The sequence below is a fragment of the Protopterus annectens genome, chromosome 6.part0 (assembly GCF_019279795.1).
Source record: "Protopterus annectens isolate FY-2018-M chromosome 6.part0, PAN1.0, whole genome shotgun sequence".
NCBI classification, from domain to species: Eukaryota; Metazoa; Chordata; order Ceratodontiformes; family Protopteridae; genus Protopterus; species Protopterus annectens.
In genome coordinates, this window is record NC_056737.1 from 627508138 (window position 1) to 627532258 (window position 24121).

Here is a 24121-nt window from a genome sequence, read left to right on the forward strand (position 1 = left end):
TCCTCAACAAGTTTTGAATGTGATTATGGAAGCCAGAAGACCTAGTACACGTAAAGTGTATGCAGAAAAATGGAAGAGATTTTTATTTTGGAGTGCAGCAAAGGATTTGGATGTTTCTGAACCTAATTTGAGTGTGGCTCTTCAATATCTTACTGAGTTATTGGACAAAGGTTTGTCTTTCTCTTCCATTAAGATTCATGCTGCAGCAATTTCAGCTCACTATGATTGTGACCCACCATTGTTTTCTCATCCTTTGTTCAAGCAATTTCTTAGAGGGGCAAAGAATATAAGACCCCCACGTAGAGCTCCTACTCCTGCTTGGGATCTCAATTTTGTGTTGGAGAAACTTACTCTACAACCTTTTGAGCCTCATGCTACTGCTGAATTGAAATACTTGTCATGGAAGACTGCTTTTTTGTTGGCCATTACTTCTGCAAGAAGGGTTTCTGAATTGCAGGCCCTTATGGCGGTTGAGCCTTTTTTGATTTTCCATAAGGATAGGGTATCATTACGTACTAATCCTTCCTTTATGCCTAAGGTGGTTTCTAGTGTGGCTTTAAACCAAACTATTCATTTGCCTACTTTTTATGCAGATCCCCAAAATAGGGGGGAAAAGATTTTGCACACTTTAGATGTACACAGGCAGTTGTGTTATTATTTAAGCAGGACTAGGGATTTTAGGCAGTCTCAGCAGTTGTTTGTTTCTTTTGCTTTGAGTTCTCAGGGCAAGCCTGTGTCAAAACAAACTATATCTAAGTGGATTGGGTTTTGCATTGCATTCTGTTATTCCCATCATGGCAAGGAGATTCCAGCTGGGATTAGGCCTCATTCCACTAGGGCTACTGCCACTTCAACAGCATTTCTAAGGGGGGTGGCAACTAAGGATATTTTGGAGGCAGCTACTTGGAGTTCAGTGCATACTTTCTCCAAGCATTACCACCTTCCTCTCTATTCTAAATCCAGGGCTGGTTTTGCCACTGCTGTGTTGCAGGGCATTTTGGCAGCTCCTGCTTCATTATAGTTTAGCCATCCTCCCTTACCTCTGCTTTGGGATTCTACCCAAGTGTTAGGACTGCAGCAATGTGGGATGAAGAACATAGTACAGTTTTGTACCTACCATAAATGTAGATGTTCGAAGATCCACATTGCTGCAGTCCAATTTACCCTCCTTCCTTCCCCTCTGTGTTTAGGGGTGGTTGTGTAGGTGGGGTTCTGTTTTTGTAAATTTGTATATATTGTATATACATTAGGTACAGGAGTGTTTGGTGTTTTTTGGTTTTGGCCTTATCTTTTTAGGGTCTTCTGACATCTGGGGCAAGAAAAGACTGAGGATATGACGTCGGTCATGCGCATTTGTACCCTGACGTCCTGATGTCAGACAAATGCGCCTTGACCGACGTCAGCCTTATACTTTGGTATTCGGGCCGACTGGGACAGCGGACTACCCAAGTGTTAGGACTGCAGCAATGTGGATCTTCGAACATCTACATTTATGGTAGGTACAAAACTGTACTTTATGTGGTAACAACTCCCCTCCCTCCCCAAGTTTTTGTCTGTGCCCCCCAACAGCCTTCTTACTGCAGTCTCTTTTGTGGTCACCATTACTCAGGGAAAATGCAACTACTTGTGCCTAAATTGGAAACCTTTAGAAGGTAGAATGTTAATCATTTAATTTGTATGTTAGAAGTCTCCTATGGTATTTAGAGGAGAAAGAAGTCAGAGGAGTTGAAACTCACCACCAGACAGTTACTATCCACTTTAACCTATGTCAGTAACAAGGTGTTACATCAGGGACCATAAGAACAGACTGGTTACATTTCATGACTGTATTATAGATGCATGAAAACAAATGCATTGTATTTATGAACAGTATAAAAAATGCAATAATGCCAAAAACGTGATACAGAATCATGGAATAAAACAGAAAGTAAGCAAGTGTTTTTATTTCAACTTCATATGAGGTCCTTCTTTGGAATTTTCTTTTTTTAAATTTCTATTTATTTGAATTTTAAAATCATTGTTACAAAGAAATTACACTTCTGTATTCTTTTGCTAAGCAGTTTTATTTTTTTCTTATTTTTCCTACCTCCTTTTAAGGCTACAGCTGAAGCCAATAACTTAGCCGCTGTTGCAACAGCCAAGGATCTCTATAGCAAGAAGATGGAAGAGGTAAGCATAATATGGAACATAACTTATACAGATATATTCATTTGGTGTGCACATATATCTTTGCGTAGTACTACTGAGAATTTCAACTGCAGTAGGTATAGTTCTGAAAAAAAAAACATTGCCAATCAAATTGAGAGATTCCTGGTTCTAATGTTGGGTGTCTCAAATACTCAAGGCAATACCTTAGGGGATTGAGTAGCTGAGCTCAGTTATCCATTAGTCTGGTAACGTGGGCACATGTGGTATTAATTTCATGCAGTGTTTGACAGTCACAGTGTGAGTAGTATTTACATCTTAAGTTACATCTATAAATGGTGTTGATGTATAGTAAGTAACAGTCATGTGTCTCTATCTTCCAGTGATTAGAAGGTTGCACTCTGTAGTGCCTGATAGGCATATAGTGGGAGGGTAGTTAACTCTGCCAGAAAAATGGGAATTATTGAACTAAACACCACCAATGAAAAAGGAATTCATGTCAGACTATTGTATGTATTTATTGATGATATTCATAACCAGCCTGTGAAGTACAGTAAGCAAACTTAAAGTAATAGAAGAATGAATGGGTGCCGAAGTAGAGGGCAGTATTTAGCAGTCAGTGCTAACAGTGAAATCTTTAATGTTACAATGAAGTGTTTTTTCAAGACTTAGTGAAGGTAAAATCATTCTTGTTCCAAGCTTAATAAAATATTCTAGAAACTGTTTGCTTCTCCATTTCTATATCTGATGTCTATACCTGGTAGTCAGGTGGTCAAAGGCAGGTATTGCAATTACTACTGTCCATCAGTTTACTGTTTTTACTTGGGACTGAGTACCCTTTCTCTTGATTATAACCTTTACAGTGCCATTTCTAATTTCCTACAGCTGGGAGCAGATAATGATTACTCACTCCCATGGCAGGTGAGGTAGTGCTTGTGACAGCAAATAAGTTATTTAAGCAGTCCCAGACACCTCAGAGATGCCTGGAAACCTCTGTGCAGAACTCTGTCAGCATGGTATAAAGAAACTATGTATATCTGCACAGGACAAGGAAGTACGGCATGCTGTTTGAGGAAGGTTTTCTTACATCTAATTCCATAGATATCACATGCTGTGCTCTACATCTTCAAGTAAACCAAGAGAAGGATTACTTTTACATAATCAGTGTAACACCAGAATTGTAAGACACTATTCCAGAAGAGAAGCCCTTTTCCACTTTACTAAGAAATACTCAATTCCCAGTTCCCATTTATTTTGATATTTATTATTTGGGACAGAGATACAAGAAGAATCGTAAGAGAATTATAGAGTTCTTTGTAATCAGACAAGTAGAAACAGATTTGCTCTTAATTATATTAATAATGCAAGATTTTAAGAGTAGCATATAAATGCCAACTTAAACTATAACAAAACTTATAATGCAGCCAGCTAGCAACAACACTGTAGTATGCTATACAGATAGGCAAGGCAGAAGTAACACTTTCGTATGCTGTACAGATAGGCAAGGTAGAAGTAATATTAACACACTTAATTAGCACTAATGAGCCTAATGCTGAAGCAAATTACAGAATTACTAGTATTACTAGTACTGTAATACTGTACTGTAGTACTGACTAGTTTTTCTCTCTCCCGTATTATTCCCTTCCCTCTTTCTCACATATCCACTTTTTCTGCACCCTTGTACAACTAGTGCTTGCTGCCTCTTTTTCTTCAGCTTGACATATCTGTTTCTCTGCTAGAGCTCGTACTCTTATTTTGTTATTAATTTGTGTCTTAATGACTTCTGCTCCCTTAAGTAACTACATCCTACAGCATTTTAATTGCTGGCAGCATAGCCAGTTTTAGGCACCAGCGAACCCTGCGGTCGCTGGGGGCCCCCTACCACAGCAAGTTATCTTATCCTGATATTTTGTCACATCTGTAAAACAAACAAAAGCTAGTGCAGCAGTCTTGCATACTTAATAAACTATGAGGGTAATAACTCTTATTTATATCTCCCTTAAAATTCAAAGATATTTCTGGTTGTAGTAACGGTGTTTTGTCAAGTAACAGGCATCAGAATGCCATTAAGTATTTTACTACTGACATAGTGCCCCTGGCTTAGTTAAACCCTGCTTTTGGACATTTTCTCCACTAAAACTAACTACATAGCCAGCTTTTAGTCCCTGCAAAACCATGGCTGCAGGGGGGCCCCTTAATCATTTTTGTCTGTGTGGGGGCCCCACAAAAGCTGCTGATGATTGGGGAAAAACGAGAAATGAAAAATGCATTAATTTCCTAATTATGCTGTTTAACATGAACAGGGCTGTGATATGACCCTGTTAGGATGAAAATGATAATGAATATGAACAATATATGCACTAGAGGGATCAGCAGCCCAGAGTGACTTACCTCAGTGCAAACTTGGGATTTTAAGAAGAGCTGATGCTTCCGATCATCAGGGATAGTTTCTCTTTCAGGTAGTTTTATAACTAATACCAGAACACCAGATACTATAACTCAGTTTCTTTGCTTAAGAATTCAGTACAATCCCAAAAATAAATGCTCAGAATCATAAACATGTTTAAATATTTCTCTAATTCACTTAAAAAGTTACTAGAATAACATATTTTGCATCAACATCTATTTTTGGACAATAAGTATAAAACCCAGATGTCTGGATTAATTGACTGTTTGTAATCCTGAATGATTTACCAGCAAATCAGACTTTTTACGAAGGATAAAGCAAAAGTATGAACAAAATCAGGGAAGGTCTGTGAAAGTAGGGACAGTGACAAGTACGCATTACTCCTCAATGGGATAAATCTTACTGCTTCTGCTGTTTGACAACTGCTAAATAGCAGTGACTAATCTGGTGTGGCATTACCAATGTTGCACAAGGCAGTGCTGAAATAAGTACATAACTAGTACTGCTGTGGTGTGTGTGTGTGTGTGTGTGTGTGTGTGTGTGTGTGTGTGTGTGTGTGTGTGTGTGTGTGTGTAAAAAAACATCACTGATTTTTATCTGTGCATGCACCCAATAATGCCAGAACACATACATTATTCTTCTGTGTATCAGTTTAACCTGCATGGTGCTGAGATATGTCCCTTTTAGGATAAAGCTAATAATAGCCTCTGTTTACAACCACACCCATTCTAAAACCAGCCCTGCTCAAATGTGTGTGTGTGTGTGTGTGTGTGTGTGTGTGTGTGTGTGTGTGTGTGTGTGTACATAAAGCTGCTACGGGTTATGCGGGGCTAGAGATTGTGTGGATATTACATCTTTAATTTTCATCACAGTCAAACCTTAGAAGTGCACACATGAAGTCATTATAGCTTGTGTTTGAGCTGAGGGCAGTGTTTTTCACAGACCTCAGAGGTGTACAAAGAAGGTTACTATAGCTTGTGTAAGAGAGGTGTACGATCTAGGAGCAACAAATTTGAATATTACTGAAATCATTCTCACAATCACGTACTAGGCACATATACATGTGGCTACCTTTGACGGCTGGGGTGAAGAACATGCTATGTATATGTATATCATCAGTCACTTGAAATATATGACAAAGAAAATTTAAATCTCTGCTTTCATCCCAGTCTTACACCAGAGGGATGCATAGGCAGTGACTTGTCTTTTTTAGAGGTTGGCAGTATTTCCAGATAAGACTTAAATATTCTCACAACTACTGGCTTGTTAGTTTACTGTAAGCTACAATTTTGTCAGCTTTGAAAATTAAGCCTTGGGCACAAATTATGCCTTGAAAGAAAAAAATAAGACTGAAATTATTTTTTTCTTCATAATTTTTATTTAGGCAACCATTGGAGTAAAATGTTGAGAAAATGCTCTAAAATGCATCCCAGACCATCTGTAAACCTGTGGCTTCTTGGGCCCTGACTTGAGTTATTTCCTAAATGGTTATTACTGGGATGTCTTGTTCAGGAAAGGTGTGTTGAAGGATGCAAGGAAAACTAAAGCTGAACCACAACATTGAATTTCTTTCCTTAATCATAATTTCTGTTCAAGCTATTATTGGATGAAAAGGTTGTTTAAAATGCACTTCAGAGCATATAGAAAGTTATGGCTTCTTGAAAAAGCGTAGAGTAAGGCAAAATGTGAGAGAAGGAAGAAAAAGGTAATGTGGATAGTATGGGGAGCCCAAAAGGAGAAGGACTCAGAGGAGAGGACTGGAGTGTGTGTGTGTTTGTGGGGGGGGGGGGGGGGGGGTTGAAATGTAGGTCCAGTCATCATTTCACTTTAAGTCCAGACCTGTACATAGACTTGTTGCAATGTATCACTGTTGCAACTAAGTGCCAGTAACTCTAACTGCCCCTTTGTTAGACAGCTCAACATAGTGATAGTGTGATACATAGGTGTGTTGTAATGTAAAAGCTTGTAGCTGCAGGTCTGTCTGTGGGTACTACTCCTAAAAATTTGCAGCATGAAATAAAAGGTTGCTTAGGATGGATGGCATTGTTAGGATGATACTTATACTGGAAGTGACTAGGAGGCCCCCAACATGACATTTGCTGGGGGCCCCCAAAATGCTAACACCGGCCCTGACTGCCAGTACTTGTGTTTTATTACTACTTGTCCTAGCTTATGTAACTTGAAATTTGTTAAATATTAACTAACTGTACTGTTATGGAGAGTTTCTCCCCGGGCCTCCGCTGAAAACGGGCTTCTTGCCCGGTCGGACACTACCCGGTTAACAAATGTAAATAAATAAATAAATGATAGAGATGTAACAAAATGAACTGAACTTCTAGGATGGATTGTAATAATTAGAAATGTATAGCAATTGTTTACATCTTCCTAACTACACTATTAACTACCAAGCTTTTCTGAGAGGAGGATTTAGACCACAAGACATTCCATATACATAATTCTTTAGACAACATTTCTAACACTGAAACACCATTCCTGACATAAATGGAGGTAATGTATCGGGGTAGTCGAGAAATGCAGTCACCCTGGTTCTCTGTCAGTCTAAATTGGATAAGGTTATTTTTGCACTTAATATTTGGAGCAAATGAGTTCTCAGCAGAAGAGGGAATCTTAGAGAAGGCTTGTTCTACTATGACTGTGGTGAAGGAATACCTCATAAGTGTGAGGTATGCATGATCTTCTGATTTTAACTCATAAGAACTAGAATACACTGTGAGTTTACAACTATACAGGGCACACTGACCAAGTTGAAGCAGTGTATAAAGTTGTCTGCCTCTATCAGATGTAAAGAAGAAACTTTTTGGCACCTTTTCAATATTTGCTGTGTGTACCTTTAAACTTGGTCATTATCATAACTCCTCAACCTTTGTTCTCCAGAATGTGAAAGTTTTTAAAGTATAGCTGATTTGAATCATCTAGTAAAAGAACCAGTGTTTGTAAGAGTTTGCAGCTGGTCTTCGGTGCTCTTGAATTCACGGACTCCAATGGCTGGGATTCAGGTTTATGTAGACCAGCTGTCACAGCCTTCCCAAGCAGTGCTGATCTTCGTCTGAGTTAATCGCATCCCGCACACTGAGATACAAGTGGCTCTCAGGCAAGGTGAGGGGTAGTTAGTGGCAGGTGACAGTATAGCCGACATGCATTGTGTCTTTTGTGTGTGAATATCACCCTTTTCCTTAAAATGAAATAAAGTACCATACAGTTGTCCCAGTTGGAATCTGAATTCTGAAAAAAGTGCTGCTGTCCCGATAAGTCAGACTACAGTTACAATTAACATTACCCATATCAGAAGAAATGTTTGTTATTCTGAAATTGTTCTAAATTTTGATAATGAAAGAATAATGACTGGTGTGTGTTGGTTGAAGTAATGAGTTTTGAATGTTGAAAGAAAACTTCCAAGAGTAAAAGTTCTGTGTATTCATGTTGCGTGTGCCTGTTACTAATCAACTTTTTAGCAGCAGTTTCATTAAGTGGCTCAATGGCTGTTTTAGCTATTTGTAGGTTATGTATTTCTAGTGTATAACCAAATCCTACCGTGGGTAGACTGAACATAGTTTTTTTTTTTTCTGGTTCAATTGTATGTTTGAGTATCCAAATAGTTTGATTATCCAAACTACCCTATGTCCCAACTAGTTCGGATAATCAATTCTTTACTGTATTGAGTTCTCAGATGTTTTAATTTTTTAAATGATGGTGAGGTTGTGACATTCATATTTATAATGTCTCAGTAAACAGTTTAGGGTACGAAAAACTGCATGTTGTATACAGTAAAACAGTTTTGTGTACCATTTAGTCAGGGGTATTTAAATGTGGGGTGTGTTTTTTCAGTGCCTGCTGTATATATTAAAAATATTAAAACAAACAAGTAGTTTTTTTTAGTCGTAAGAAATACAGGTTTTACAGTATAATGAGAAAAAAGGCTAGACAGAAACAAGTTTAATGTTCATATGTAGTGAGCTTTAGGGGTGGGGTGGAAAAGTGCACTAATTATATTATATGTAGAATTAGGAAATTTTCTGTTTTTATTTTACAAGGGTGAATGTCTAGATTACTCCCTTTGGCTTAAGCTGTAAATATGTGTTTTTGTAAGCATGTAGGCTTTAAAAATAACACAACATTATGAAAGCCATGAAAATGCCAAGCTTCCTACAACTGTAAATATATTAGCTTTTTCCCACTGGCAAATGTTCAGTGGAGTCAAGATGTCTGCAGCTGAGGGCAGCTGTGCATTCTTTTCTGAGTGAAATTTACAAAGACTCATTGCTGAGTACATTTCCATGGAGACAACCTGTCTGCTGATGCAAGCAGTTAATCTTGAAAATTCTGAGTATTCTTTGCTGATCAAAATGCAGAATTTAAAGATACAGTGGCAATCATTTCAGTGAAAATATTAATTTGAAATTATTATAAATGCATAAGAGCTAACAACCTCCCTGGCAATCTTAATACTTTAATGCAATTAGTAGAATGGGGTACCGTTTAAAGATAGCCAGTGCAGTTTTTCTTAGGGCTAAAAGTTAATGTTTTCCAAAAGCATACAAGCTGTTTTTCATATCTGGTGGGGGAAGAAAGATAAGAAATGAACAGACAGCAATCAGTGTAAGTAGGAACACAGGCTGTAGCATGGGCAACCTTAATTTTAGGTTAGATAATGCCTGTAGGTGCAGTGATTACATTGAGGTAATTGTTTCCTTCTGGAGGGTTAAACTTCATGTTTTGAAGATTACATAGTTTTGTGTGTTTGTTCCAAGTTAATAGGGATGGGTGTGTTTTGTGTTTATTTTATTTTTTGAGGGATTTCATTACAACAAAAAATCTTGAAAAATCTGATATAGGTTCAAATGGAGATGAAAAGAAACAACTCTATAAAAGAAGAGCCTGTCAAACATTAAGAAATGTATGTTATACAAAAGCTGGAAATACACATTCAAAAATAACATATGCATAATAGGTTGGAACAATAGCTTTTTATCATGATGGCTGCAATGTCCATATTATCCTGGAATGTGAATGGCCTTACAGGTACAGATAAAAAGGAAAGAGTTTTGAATTATATTAAGAAATGCAAAGCACAAATATCAGTGTTGCAAGAGACACATTTGGAAAGAAATGAACATGTGAATCTGACAAAGAAGGGATTTCAGAATGGATATTGAGCAGAATATCAGGGACAGAGGAAAAGGGGAGTGATTATACTAATTGCTAGAAGGGCCACAATAAGTGACATATGAGGGAAAAAGACAAAAATGGTGGATTTGTGGTAATAAGGGCCTTTTGGCAATGGAGGAGGATTACAAAGGTATGTACTCATTTTCCACTGAAAACTGCTATTATGAAACTTAAAATTTTGGGAGCAATAATCAACTTTCAGCAGGGTACAGAATTTAATTTGCAATAGTTAGGATGTATCAGGGGACCTAGAAGTGGCAATATAACAAAAGAGGGTAGATTTCTGAAGAAATATATGAAAATGTTTGGTATGGAAGATGTGAATTCAGTAGTAGGAATTCAGACAGTATTTGCATATCATTCCCCAAGATACAATAACTGGACTAGACTAGATAGAAGTTATATTTCACAGGAACATGTGCATTTAATTGAAAGCTTTGACATGCATCTAATAACTATTTCTAATCAAGCACTAATAAAAACTGAGATAAAAATGCAGGGTAATGAAGTAAAAATAAGAGACTGGCACTTTCCCACCTACTTGTTAAAAAGAGAGGAATTAAGGAATGGGTAGTGGAAATTATTCACGAGCTATTAGGGAAGATAAAAATAGCTTCAGAAATTATAGCTAGTGGCTGGGATAAAATGAAAACAGAGATGAAAGTATGGTTGAAATAAAAAAAGAAAGAGATATGGTTAAGAAGTAATAGAAGTTATTTATAGGGGCTGACAAAGGTTAAAGTATTGCAAAGTAAGGAGAATCTCACAGAACAAGAGGATGAGCAAATGCAGGGTGCTAAACAGGAAATAAGGGAGTATATGAATAATATGCATGAGGTTAGAAAGACTGCAGTTAAGCAACTATTTTTATACCAGTGCTCCAGAGCACAGAAACATTTAGCACAATGACTTAGGCAACAGAACATTGAAAGGGTTATCACCAAACGTAGGGAACCTGTAACAAGAAAAATAACTAGAGATCCTGTAGAGGTTTTAGACATATTCTATACATTTTTTGAAAATTTGTATAAAGCAGATAAATTTGGAAATCAAGAAAGAGTACAAATGGAAATATTTAAGGAAAATTCAACAACTAACAATTAAGATCAGAGGTGATGAGATAAAAACAGTGATATATAATCAATCTTTCGGAAAGTCTCCTGAAACAGATGGTATTCTTGTGGAAGTTTAGAAATTAGGAGGGAAGAAAGTGACAAAAGATCTGGAAGATTTTGTTTAACGGTGGGGATGGGGGGGTGTCAGCATCTTGGAAGAAAGTAGTGATGGCTCTGTTACTCAACTCTTTGTTGGTATGATTGCATCTTTACTAATATAGGTCTTGGCTGCTTTCTTATGGCCAGGTTTGGAGAATACACTCACTGCGCCCTTTTGGTTAACAAACTCTGCTTTTGAACACCAGTCCAGTTGTTTTTTATGCCTTCATAAAATTAATACAGTCTGTTAATTACAGTTTCTCTGGTACAGCAGAAAGTCACAGGTTTTCTGTGAGTGCTGTATTTTCTAATTCTAATTTTAAACTTTTCTTCCTGAGAAACCTCATATTCAGATGGCTTTTTCTTCATGTCATCCTCTGATTTTGCAGTTTTATCAGTTCATCTGAATAGCTAGTTAAAGCTTCTTCTATTTTCTCCAGCGTTTTGTTGTTTGAATATATGTATTCATTCAATTTTCATGTATTTTAATCACCTCTGAGTACATTTGATTTATTTTCCTCTAAATTACTGGAAGCCATCTCTTGAACCAAAGCTGAAGCTTGAACTGCCTTTTTCTGAGCAGCTGCAGAATCCTTCCCAGATACCGTTTTCTCTTCACATTTTGTGCTTGATTTTCTTTCAGGATTTCCAAATTTCATCTTTGCTGGCATCCAGGCAGTGTATTTACTAGCAGTAACTGAATTTTACCAAAAAAAACAAAAACATTTTCAATCAAACTCCTTTTTCTCAGTTTCTGTTTTCACACTGGGACAGCTGAAGTTATGCTGTTGATCAGTGTGCAGCCATCTTGGAAGTCATCTTACTATCTATTGTATCTAAACTGAAATAGCAAGTTATGGTTGATGCCAGTGGGAAGCTGAGCAATGTCTGTCAAACCCATTTTAAAAAACTAATCAGGAAAGTTAATTAAATGGCATCTTTTATTGGTTAGTTAAATTGTGGTATATATAATGGTATATTCATGTATCTGGGGTTGAACGTGATGAAGAACAGGTTGAAGTTTGAAAGTCTTAGTCTTGTTTCAATCTTACGTGGAACTTGGAAACCTTACAAAAAAAATAGTCAACCAGGACAGAAGAAAATTTTACCTCACTGATCAATCTCTGAAACCTACTAACCCCCAGAAGTTCTGGTCAACCATAAAAACTCTTCTCAACCCTGGCTAACCCACAATCCCTAATCCTTTTTCCAATCAATCTCCCTCAGATACCACCATTCATTTTAATCACTACTTTATTGATACCATTTCTAAACTTGTACCTAACACCTCTAATATTCCCAACCCCACCTCTAATTCCACTTCCAGTACTATCACTTCTATGACCACACCCACTTTTTCTTCATACCCCCAGTCTGACTCCTCTAACCTCTCTGACCCCTTCTTGCTCAAACCTGTATCTGTTAGTTATATTAAAACTCTCCTTAGTAAACTCAAACCTTGTTCCGCCACCCCTGATAACCTGCCTTCCCAATTCCTAAGAATTGCTGCTAACTCTGTGGCCCTTCCTGTCTCCATTCTAATAAACCACTCAATCAAAGATTCTATTTTTCTCTCTATTTGGAAGGAATACTATACTATCCCACTACATAAGGATGGAAACTCCACAGAACCATCTAACTTCCGTCCCATTGCTATTCTTTCTCCCATCTCCAAAATTCTAGAAAAGTGTATTAATTCTCCACTGCTTTCCCACCTTACTCAAACCAATCTTTTAATCAACACCTAGCATGGTTTTAGGCCCAAACACAGTACTAACACAGCACTTTTATCCTTCTTTCATACAGTAGCTGAGGTCAGACACAATAATAAACGTGTGTCTTGCCTTTTCTTAGATCTGTCAAAGGCTTTTGACACTGTTTCTCACAGGCTTCTACTTCAAAAACTTTCTCAGCTGAACATTTCTATCCTCACTCTAAATTGGTTCTCTAGTTACCTGTCCAGTCGCTTACAAGCAGTTAAATGGCAAAATTCCTTCTCACCCTTTTGGCCAGTTCAGACCGGTGTTCCTCAAGGTTCTATTCTTGGCCCCCTCCTTTTCAACCTCTTCACCAATGGCCTACACACTGCCAGCAATCTCTCCCCTATCATACAGTATGCAGATGATTCAACCTTGATTTCCATTTCTGACTCTATCAATAACCTCCACCATATCACCCAGTCTTCATTTCACTCTGTTGAGAAGTGGCTCTCCAACAATCAACTTATCCTGAACCCCTCTAAAACTAAGCTCCTACTATTCCTACCTAAGGATCTAGCCCATCACAAATCCACCTTTCTTGTATCCTCACTAAATGGCACCATCATATCGCCAGATTTACACACTAAACTCCTAGGTGTCATCATTGATGACCAGCTCAAACTAGACCTCCACATACTTCATTCTATAAAGAAAACACACCAAAAACTGGGCATGTTATATAGAAACAGCAAATTCCTGACCTCCAACTCTAAACTACCTCTAGCCCAATCCTATTTCCTCCCTGCCCTCCTCTATGGCACTCCTCTATTTTCCAATTTACTATATAACCTGCTGGCAAAACTTGACCAAACATATAACAAAATTGCTAGATTTGTCACTAGCAGCCCCTATAAATCTCATCACTGTTCTGCTCTCAAAAAACTATATTGGCTCGAATTCCCACACCTTCTGACCAAATGTCAGTTGATCCAAGCTTTCCGAATTCTTAATTCTAACTCTGACTGTCCATCTCTGTCCAACCTGATGATCTGGTACACCCCTCCCTGATCCTTGCGCAGTTCTGATAAACTCTTTCTACAAGTCTATAAACCCAATATTAACATAGGTAAAATACTTTATAAACACTCCATCTCCCTTATTTGGAATAATCTTCCACTACATATCAGAAGTCATACCTCTCTTCCTAACTTCAAACATGACCTTATTTTGTACCTCCATAACAGCCCTATATGTACCTGTAACCATCCTACTTAACTCCTCCCTTTCCATATTCCCATTTCTTCACTAGACTTCTCATTAAGACCTTTTCCTCTTTCTTATCTTACTTTATCCAATCTGCTCTTCTTTCTATACCCACCCTGTTTATATAATTTACTTTATCCTACTGCTCTTCCTTTTTTTTCCCTCCTACAACTAGATCACTCCATTCCTCCTCTACGCCTATCTTCTTTTGAACTTTCCTTCTTCTGACCTTGTATATAGCTATGTACTATTCCTTGGATTACATTTATTTTCTTTTCCATTGTATCCATATGTTTGTTTTGCTCTTTTTATTGTTAACTTGTCTCTGTATGTATTTGCATGTTTTGTTCGGGGCTTTTCCCCTCTGGTCTCCACTGAAAATGGGTAATTTCTTACCCAGTTGGACTAACCCGGTTAACAAATGTGAAATAAATAAAAATAAATAAATTGTTTTTAGTTGTGTGTTACTGGTTGTGAAAATAATTTTTTTTATTCTTGTTATAATGAAAAATGTTTTGTGCTCCAGTAAGAATGGTACTGTGATGTTAAAGCCAAAAGTTGTTTACAATTTAAGTTTTGGAACAAAAGTAATAAATAATATGAAACTCAAATATGCATTGCTTTCTATACTACAAATATATGTGCTGTCATTTTTGCTGCAGGTCTGTGGAGGTGACAGGCCATTCTTAGCACCAAACGATCTTCAGAATAAGCACCTAGCATTTCGAGAGGAGGCTATAAAATTGTTCCGGGGAGTCAAAAAGATGGGAGGAGAAGAGTTCAGTCGACGTTACTTGCAGCAGCTGGAAAATGAAATGGATGAGATTTATATCCAGTATATTAAACACAATGACAGCAAGAATATATTCCATGCTGCTCGAACCCCTGCCACATTGTTTGTGGTGATCTTTATCATGTATGTGATAGCTGGAGTCACAGGATTTATTGGTGTGGACATTATAGCTAGTCTGTGCAACATGATAATGGGACTGGCTCTTATTACATTATGTACCTGGGCCTATATCAGATACTCTGGGGAATACAGAGAATTAGGAGCTGTAATAGACCAAGTAGCTGGAGCCTTATGGGATCAGGTAAGATCTTTTTTCCCCCGCTGTAAAATAATAAATGTTATTCTTCATTTTCCAGGTTTTTGTAATCCTTTCTGTTTCTTGTGGCTACAGTGTTGATCATAAGCAGAGTTTGAAATGTTATATAAAAATTAAAAAATAAATCTCGTAGCAACTGGGCTCAAAAAACTGTAAACTCCAAGACACAAGTAAAAGTGGAAAATTTATTTAAGTGCTTTCATTCATACATAGTGAACTTCATTAGAACAAATATAATGTTCCCTTTCAAACATTTAAAAACCTCAACTTGACTAGACAACTTCATCTAGTCAAATTACATCGCTCATAAATACATGAACACTTAATTGACATTAATCAAAGAACTGGCATTCTTCCTGAAAATAAAAAAAATACACACATACCATCACTAAACCTCATAATGTCTTAATTTCAGGAGGCAATTAATTGAATGCATTTCATTCAAGCCAGGTAGATTATTAGCATTGAGAAATAATTGCTAACACAACTTGAGGCATTCTACATACTCATTAGTTAACCCACCTTGGGAATTCTTTTCCACCTTTTCAAGTACAAAAAATAAAAACTTGTGACTCTCATTACTTTTAATGTGTTTGAACAACATTGCAGTGGTTTTACCCTTCTTGACGTAGTATACGTGTTGATATACATGTTCATGAATCTTCCTGTCCATCTTGCCTACATAAAATGCTGGCCAAAGGTGACACTTGGCTAAATAAAGTACACATTTTGAATGGCAATTAAATCAACCCCTAGCTTAGATAATTCTATTTCTAACAAAAACAGATTCACTAACTAAAATTGTATTTGCTCTGATGAAGTTCATGGTATATGAATGAAAGTGTTTAGCAAATAAATGTTGCACTTTTATTTATGTCTTGGAGTTCACCATTTTTTTAACCCAGTTGTTATGAGGTTTATTTTTTAATTTGTTTGTATTTTACTTCATAGTGTCTGTTTTAATGTGGAGGTTCATTGCTATGTTTTATAACAAGGCAGAGAACCAATCATTGGAAGAATGTTATACTGAATGAGAAAATGCTAGATGATTATTTAGTTTATTGCATTTTTGTTAACTGGGCAAATATATTTGAGGAAATTGCTCTTTTAAACAGGTAAGTCAGGGAAAAAGCTTCTTAACACAGACCTAGGGGCTTTTTTTGAGAGAAATGAATCAACCCAATCAGTATGTCTTTTGGAGATGAGAAAGAAGCTGGAGTACCCCACACAAACACACCAGCACAGGGAGAATCTGCAAAATCCACCCAAACAGCAAATGGAAACCAGAATCTAGCCCTAAAGTTGAAAATTAACAAATAATTACTGTACCTCCATGCCACTCTGAACTAATTTGCTAATGCAGTTTATAAAATGTGATGTGCATATTGTAATTAGTTGCATTCTTTTAGAAATTAAATACATATTTTTGTATTTAGTAAAATACAACTTGTTTTGTTTCCCTTCAGAAGTTGTAAAGGGAAAACCTGTTTCCCCCTTAAAGTTCCTAGATTTTTTTGGTCTTGCAGATTGATGGCTTTATCTCCCATTCTAAGATTACTTTAGATATCTAGAAATCATTATGGTCACTGGATGCACATTAGCATAGCCACCACCTACTTTAGTTTAGTGCATCAGCAAGACTGATAGTTATTGCTATGGATTACTAGACAGAGCCTTTCTGGTATTTAAAGGAGGATGGATGGATAGATAGATAGATAGATAGATAGATAGATAGATAGATAGATAGATAGATAGATAGATAATGAAAAAAACAGAGCAACTATTCTTAGACTCATTCCTTTAATCTCTACTACACAGCAAATTCTTTTAGTCTGTTACCATGTGCCTTATAAGAGATGAATACTTCTGATTAAGATATTGGCAACCTGAAAGCCCCTTATCAACAACATGACAGAAAATGGGGGTGAGGTCGCTCGTCTTGGTTTACAACTGAATACGAACAGGCATGGTAATTCATTTATATGCTTTATTACATAGGAACACATCAGGATGGATAGCAGCAGTACAAAATATTCATGAACTGATTAACTGACAGACCCATTGCATACATGCATACTTACATCTCAACAGCTTATTACAAAATGGCAGTGCAAGTGCTCAGTTTTTATACACATGTGCAAGCCCATGGAAGGCTTCTTAAAGGTATACATACATACTGATCTACAGGGGGGTAACAGCATTGTTTACCCCCATGTTACCATCTGCTGTAAGGAAATACATCCATAGCAGCATTTATTTTCTTTGCATAACTCTTAATAAAGAATATTCACCAGTGCTTGTTATTGCCCCTAGTACTGACTTATTATCTTTATCTACAAACGTAACTTGATTTCCCAAATACCCATGGCACCGTTTGTGGAAAAAAATTAAAAAATGTACCTGTTCCTGTCACTGATACTGCCTTCAACTGATCCACCTACTCAGTACCCATCATTGACAGTGTCCACAAGCTATTAGAAACCCTGCAAGCATACACATCATCAAAGCTGTCCACAAACTAACATAAGGCCCCACAAGTATACCAGTCACTGAAGCTATTCCACACGCTAAGAGATGCCCTGCATTTATAATCATCACTGAGCCTGTCCACAAGCTAACAGTGGCATTGCAAGTGTGCCTGTCATTGGCCCTGTCCACAGACTAACAGAGCCCTGCAGGTATACCCATCACTGAGCCTGTTCACAAGCTAACATGAACCCTGATGTTTTTACCCCATCTCATTATCCAAAGTAAAGGAAACTGTCTATGATATGTTTTAGCTACTTAAGAATATACAAAAGAAAAAACAGTCCTGGATATTTATAGCTACCCCAGCCTCCATTGCTTTATTCCAAGCTGCTGTTAATGTCCATTGTGTTAAACCAGTACTGACACAGCATCAACAAAAGAGAAGCAGAGACGCTTAGTTTACTGTTGTCACTGTTTATAATTAACATATATATTTAAGGGTTTAATCTTCTAGGGAGATGTTAACATAAAAAATCAGTAAGTTATTACATTTGTCACAGTCTAGTTAGATCTGGTTAGCATTAACAACCATACTATTAATAGCATCAGATGCTTAATCGTTCACCAATACTACCATCTCTCATGTGTTTGTCATATTGATTAGGTAAAACCCAGTAGATGTAGATGCCTCTGTCATGAGTGATGCAAGAGTTTTGCTCTGGTTAAGTAACTTTTCAAGACAATGTATTAATCAGGAAAAGGAAACAAGGGCACAAGTCATTTGCAGTCCATTACACTGACCACTGTATTGTATTGCTAACCATCTCATTTACTTTTCTTTATTCGTTGCACAAAATATGAATAGTGTAGTATAAAGACATGAAAAATAGATGGAGAGTATTCCTTTAGTAAATGTCAGTTCTACCAACAAACCATCCTGCATGGCAATTGCCACTGCACTCCTCCCAAACTCTCATTTAGCTAGAAGTATTCCATGTTTAGACTACAAACATATAAACACCCCACATACATACCCACACACACACCTCAGCTCAAAACTAAACTGGGAAATGAGAAAAAATGTATACATTTTAGCACATTTTATTGGCAATTTGAAATTTTTGTTTAGAATTTTTAACATACACTTTCTGGGGATTCTGTGTCAATAAGTCCGTAGTGAAAATAAAATATTGTCTAGTCTGGAGTGAACTTGCATTTAGCAGATTTCTCCTCAGCTGCAGTAATATAAGAATATGTTATGGGTGTTTACAAAAACATGCCTGTCAGCCATCCCTGCTTTTGCATCATATTGTAGCTCTGTCCCTTATAAAATATTTGATTTTCTAGTAACTCACCAATAATTAGTCAGTCAGTAATGCCAGATAGCAGAGATCCATACCTTGCATGCTCAAAAGATGCATGTTGATGCAAAACCTGCTGTTCTATTACATTTTTGAATTGGAGTAGTATTTAAAAATTATCCTTAATTTTGGCCCTTTGCTCCCCTCCCCAGTTATGTGTGACTTTGACCCTAATTCTTGAGCAAAGAAATTGAGAAGCATGTACAAAAAATATTTTAGAAAATAATGATGTTTACTTTATTTGTACCTAGACCTCTGGTATTATGAATAAGTTATCACTCTGATTACGGTTCCAACTGCACCACTGAGAAAACTGGAATCCCAGATGGTTGAAACATCAGGTTTTCCAGTATATATGTAATTGCTTACTGTGAGCTCACAAGAGAGAACTTTGCATGTTTTTGGTAGAAATGACAAAAGATAAATTTAAGTAATGGTTTCAGACAGACCTTAACAGAACCATAGATAGGGTATCTGGCACCCTGTGTCCAGTTCACAAAGTAGTACCCCCCCCCAACTCAATGTTGAGGAACAAAAATGGTCTTCCCTAAGCTGAGGACCAAAAGAAATGGAGGAAGAAAAAATCTCTTCCGCACTCCTGTAATTGTAGTCCACTGTGACCACAAATACAGTTGCACCATTCATTTATGAAGCCGCAGTAATGTTGCTACTTCAATCAATACCTGTATTGTACTTGTGCACGTTAGGTACTGCCAATCCTACCCCTCTAACATCTTGCTCCATCCCACCCTAATTATGGCTCTTGGCCTAAATCCCAGTCTTTCTAGAGTTTATTCCCAGATGTACCAAACACTTCACCCCCTACTGAGACTGTAGATGAATAAATGCTAGATGTTTACCAATCCATTCATCTCTGGAAGACAGTAATTAGTTGTGATATGGGCCAATTCAATTTCTTTTTACTGTCTGGTTTTCTGTTCTTGAGATTCAGTTTTAAAACAGAATAGTTCCTTAAATAAAGGCTAATCAAGTCAAACAAAGTCAAATTTGAGGCAAAATGGCTTCCTAGGCTAAGGACAATCACAAGACATTTTTTCAGCTATGTCCACAGCCTGTAAGACAATAGACAGCAATGTGCTTAACTAATTGTAAATAGATCCTCCTATACTGAGCAAGAAGATATAGCAAATCTACTGGCCCCCAAATTTAGCTCCCGTTTTTAGCCTCATTCTCCCTGTAGACACCCCTAAGGAAGTGCCTTTGACTATAACTCTCACAGCTATCAGAATTGTTCCTCAAGGCATTTTCTAAGGCCAAGAACATTGTATCAGTGGACCCCAATAATATCTCAGAATGTCACTTAATAGTATGAAAAACAACCTGTCAGGACTAGAATTAATTTTTGACCACAACCTTCAGACAGGCTTTGTGTCAAGCGAATGAAGGACTGTAACTGTCATCCCTCTGCACAAAGGAGGGCCATAATTCTGACTAGTCTCATATGCAAAGCTCTGGAAATAATTATCATGGAGATAATGAACAATGACATAAGAAACCTTCAGATCCTGGATCCAGCCCAGTTTGGTCTTTTCCAGGGCAGGTCATGCCTATTCAGGCTGGTGGGCTTTTTCGAGAAGGTCACCAAAACAAAAGATGAGGGTAAGAAAAATGGTACATGCTGTCTACCTTGGCCTAGTCATAGCATTTGACACAATACCCCATTCAGGCATTGTAGACAAACTCATGAAATTTGATATAAACCCCTATGTCACCCACCCAATACCCACCTGGCTCACAGATAGGACCCAAGAAGTTATGATAGCAGAGTCCATTTCTACAAAGCTGCCAGTCACTAGCATAGTCCCTCACGGCTTGGTGCTGCACCCGCTCCTTTTTGGCATTTATTTCTCTGGAGTCAAGGCAAGTGTCGGGGTCCTCTTGCTGTCTAAGATTATAGATGATTGCAAACTAGGTATAGTCATAGAACACTCTACAAGCAGGCCTGATACCGACTAATAATTAATGCCAGAGCCACAATCTAAAGCTCAATGCCAATAAATCCATAATGGTATTCTTTGGGAAGATGACTACCCCTAGAAATTCACACTGATAATACACCCTAAGAGTAGACCCAGTAGTCAGGGATTTGGGAACACATGTAGACAGTAACCTGGACTTTGAACATCATGTCTCTACAATAGTAAGGAAATTGTTCTATATAGCGCAACGTAGAAACAAGGTTATTTTATCTAGGCCCAAGAATGTCATTGTTCGGCTTTACTCATCCCTTATCAGACCAGTCATTGAGTACAGTGTCCCCTTTGGTATGCACCTAACCGGGCATATGCAACAACTAGAATGTTCACAGAGGCTCCTCACAAAAAGAATACATGGCCCTGTGCTCAGTTTCCTACAGAATGCTGATAGGTGATCTCTGCCTGGCCTACAAAGCATCCCTGAATCCCATTCTGATGTCCTTGTTGCACATCTGCAAAACAAAAAGCATTAGAATTACCCAATCTAAGGACCTAAACTTCATTTGCAATATAAATAGGACACACTGAAGGAACAGGTACATGTATCGGGGATTACTGCTTCTGTCAAACAGGCTTCCCATCCATGTGAAGCAGAGCTCTTCCATAATCCAAGAGTAACATGAATTGGAAATTTACCGTGGTCTGGCACACATATCTGTAGTAGACAGTGGCACCCTATAAATGCTTGACCACCCATGTCCAAAGCTAAATATACCCCTTTAAAATAACCCTAGGGTATCAAAACTAGGCTTAAAAAAAACCATGGGGTTGTTAGCCTAATATTTACCTATGTACCTATTAAATTACTATTTTATAAAGGACTTGCTATTGCTATCTTGGACAAAGCCCAATGCCTTTCATAAGAAGAAACCCCAAGATTTTTTTCTGATCTGGGTTTTATGCAACCCCCAAATGTTTGTTTCAGCCTGGGTTATTTCCTTCCAAAGGCATAATCATGCAATTGGAAGGGTTGAAACAGAATTATCACCTCTCAGACTCTTAGATGAAGCTCCTTACCTTACTGCCATCTCCCAAAAGGCGGTTTCAGTTTCTTATACATCAGGTGTAGTTAGAAATGAACATCTTATAAAGAGCTGGACCTAAGACCAGTCTCTAGTGGATCACCATTTGTCAGCTGAAAAAAACAGAAACACTGATATGTTTCTCCTTGAAAACTCTCCCCATTAACAACCTTTGCTTTATGCCTTTAACACTTCTCTAGGCACCTGCATAAAGTGCTACCTATTCCTTCTCTATGTTTTGCAAGAAAATTTGCCAATGGAATACAGTCAGAGACAACAACAAATTGCCTGTAGATCACATCCAGAGTGCCTCTGTTCACCTCTGAAATCACATCCAGAGTGCTTCTGTTCAACTCTGAAATCACATCCAGAGTGCCTCTGTTCACCTCTGAAATCACATCCAGAGTGCCACTGTTCACCTCTGAAATCACATCCAGAGTGCCACTGTTCACCTCTGAAATCACATCCAGAGTGCCACTGTTCACCTCTGAAATCACATCCAGAGTGCCACTGTTCACCTCTGAAATCACATCCAGAGTGCCACTGTTCACCTCTGAAATCACATCCAGAGTGCCTCTGTTCACCTCTGAAATCACATCCAGAGTGCCTCTGTTCACCTCTGAAATCACATCCAGAGTGCCTCTGTTCACCTCTGAAATCACATCCAGAGTGCCTCTGTTCACCTCTGAAATCACATCCAGAGTGCCTCTGTTCACCTCTGAAATCACATCCAGAGTGCCTCTGTTCACCTCTGAAATCACATCCAGAGTGCCTCTGTTCACCTCTGAAATCACATCCAGAGTGCCTCTGTTCACCTCTGAAATCACATCCAGAGTGCCTCTGTTCACCTCTGAAATAACCCAGTAATAGATCTGAATCAAATAAGACTGACAGGATCTTCCTGCTATGAACCTATGCTAGAATTTGCTATGCAGTCCATTTTCATTGCAGAATCTCATGGCTCTTGACATTAGGACTGCCTCCATCATTTTATGTACCACTGAATTTTGGCTTATTGTCCTGCAGTTCTTCAAGTTGCTCTCTGAACTGACTTAGAAGAGTGGCCCAGCACTGCTTGCATCCAGTCCGTAGCAGCTACCTCTTGCCCTAGGGGACTTGTTGAATAGCTTTTTCAGAATTCACGTAATGTGTCATATCCCATTTGTATATTTTTGGTGTTCTGTCAGAGGTTCCCTGGCCTGTTTATACGTATAACCTCTCCAACTGAGTTAGCCCATTTCCCTGCTTGCCTCCCTTCTTTCTCCTAAACAACTATAGAAGGCCTTCTTCCTCATCTTTATACCAACTGGCAATATATTTTTCCATTATTTCTTCATCTGTCTTATTTATGGCCTCTGTATAACTCTCTTTTTTTAGTCTTCCCCTGCGTGTAGTATGTTTGGCAACCATAACTGGGATACTTGTAACTGTGAGAATATGAATGCAGTAGTGGGGAAATATACATTAACTTTTAAATTGCTTTATTTTGAAGTAATCCCTCTTCTCTGAGATACAGCATTCTTGGAGATGGTATATAAAATTAGTGCATGTGTGGTGAAAGGTTCGTCTTCCTGCAAAAAAAAAAATCTTTAAATCAGAGATAATAACTTTCAAAGTTTGCTGTTACTTCTGCTAAACATACAAGTTTTTGTAGTTTTAAGACTCGAGTTATCAAGTCTCAAGATTCCAAAAGGGATCTTTCCTCCCTCCTACACACTTTCCCATTATTTCTTCACCTTGTCTTTTATTAACAAATGCACTTCATCCAATCTGTCCGATCTGACATGTGGTCCTTAAGCCCTCTGCTCAGATCCGATCCTGATGATTTAGCACTCCAGCTTCCAACCCTTCCAGCTTTTTCACTCAAACAATGCCCTGCTTCTCCCTACCCAACTTATTTCTCCTGTGCCACCTCTTGAAGTCGCAGCGCTGGTCTCACCAGATAAGTGCTAAGCCTTTTATTTGTAACTTAAACTTGCTAAAAACTTATGCTACTTGGTAGTTTGCAGGCCTTTGGTTGCCTGTATTTGGAATTGTTTTCTTTTCTATGTAGTTGTCTACATTTTTATAAAATTTAGAGTTAGGTAGTTGTATCTTCAACCCTTCCTTGCTTGGCCGTGGTGCCGTTTTGTTTATCTGTTTGGTGCTAGATAGGAGTTTACCTCTGTATTTCCAATTAAGCTTATCTTAGAGTGGTTGTGTCTGACTATTTTAAAAGCTTTTTTTTCTGGTGTTTTTTTATTCTTA

The 24121-nt window shown here is 37.8% G+C and overlaps 1 protein-coding gene across 2 annotated transcripts in view; it reads left to right on the forward strand.

Annotated features, from left to right (window-relative positions):
* ATL1 (atlastin GTPase 1) overlaps positions 1-24121 on the forward strand; it is a 903853-nt gene that overhangs the window by 745526 nt on the left and 134206 nt on the right. For both annotated transcript variants that reach the window (XM_044074302.1, XM_044074301.1), the window contains exons 11-12: positions 2098-2169; positions 14579-15010. In XM_044074302.1, the coding sequence (XP_043930237.1) occupies positions 2098-2169; positions 14579-15010 (504 nt within the window). The remainder of the gene's footprint in view (positions 1-2097; positions 2170-14578; positions 15011-24121) is intronic.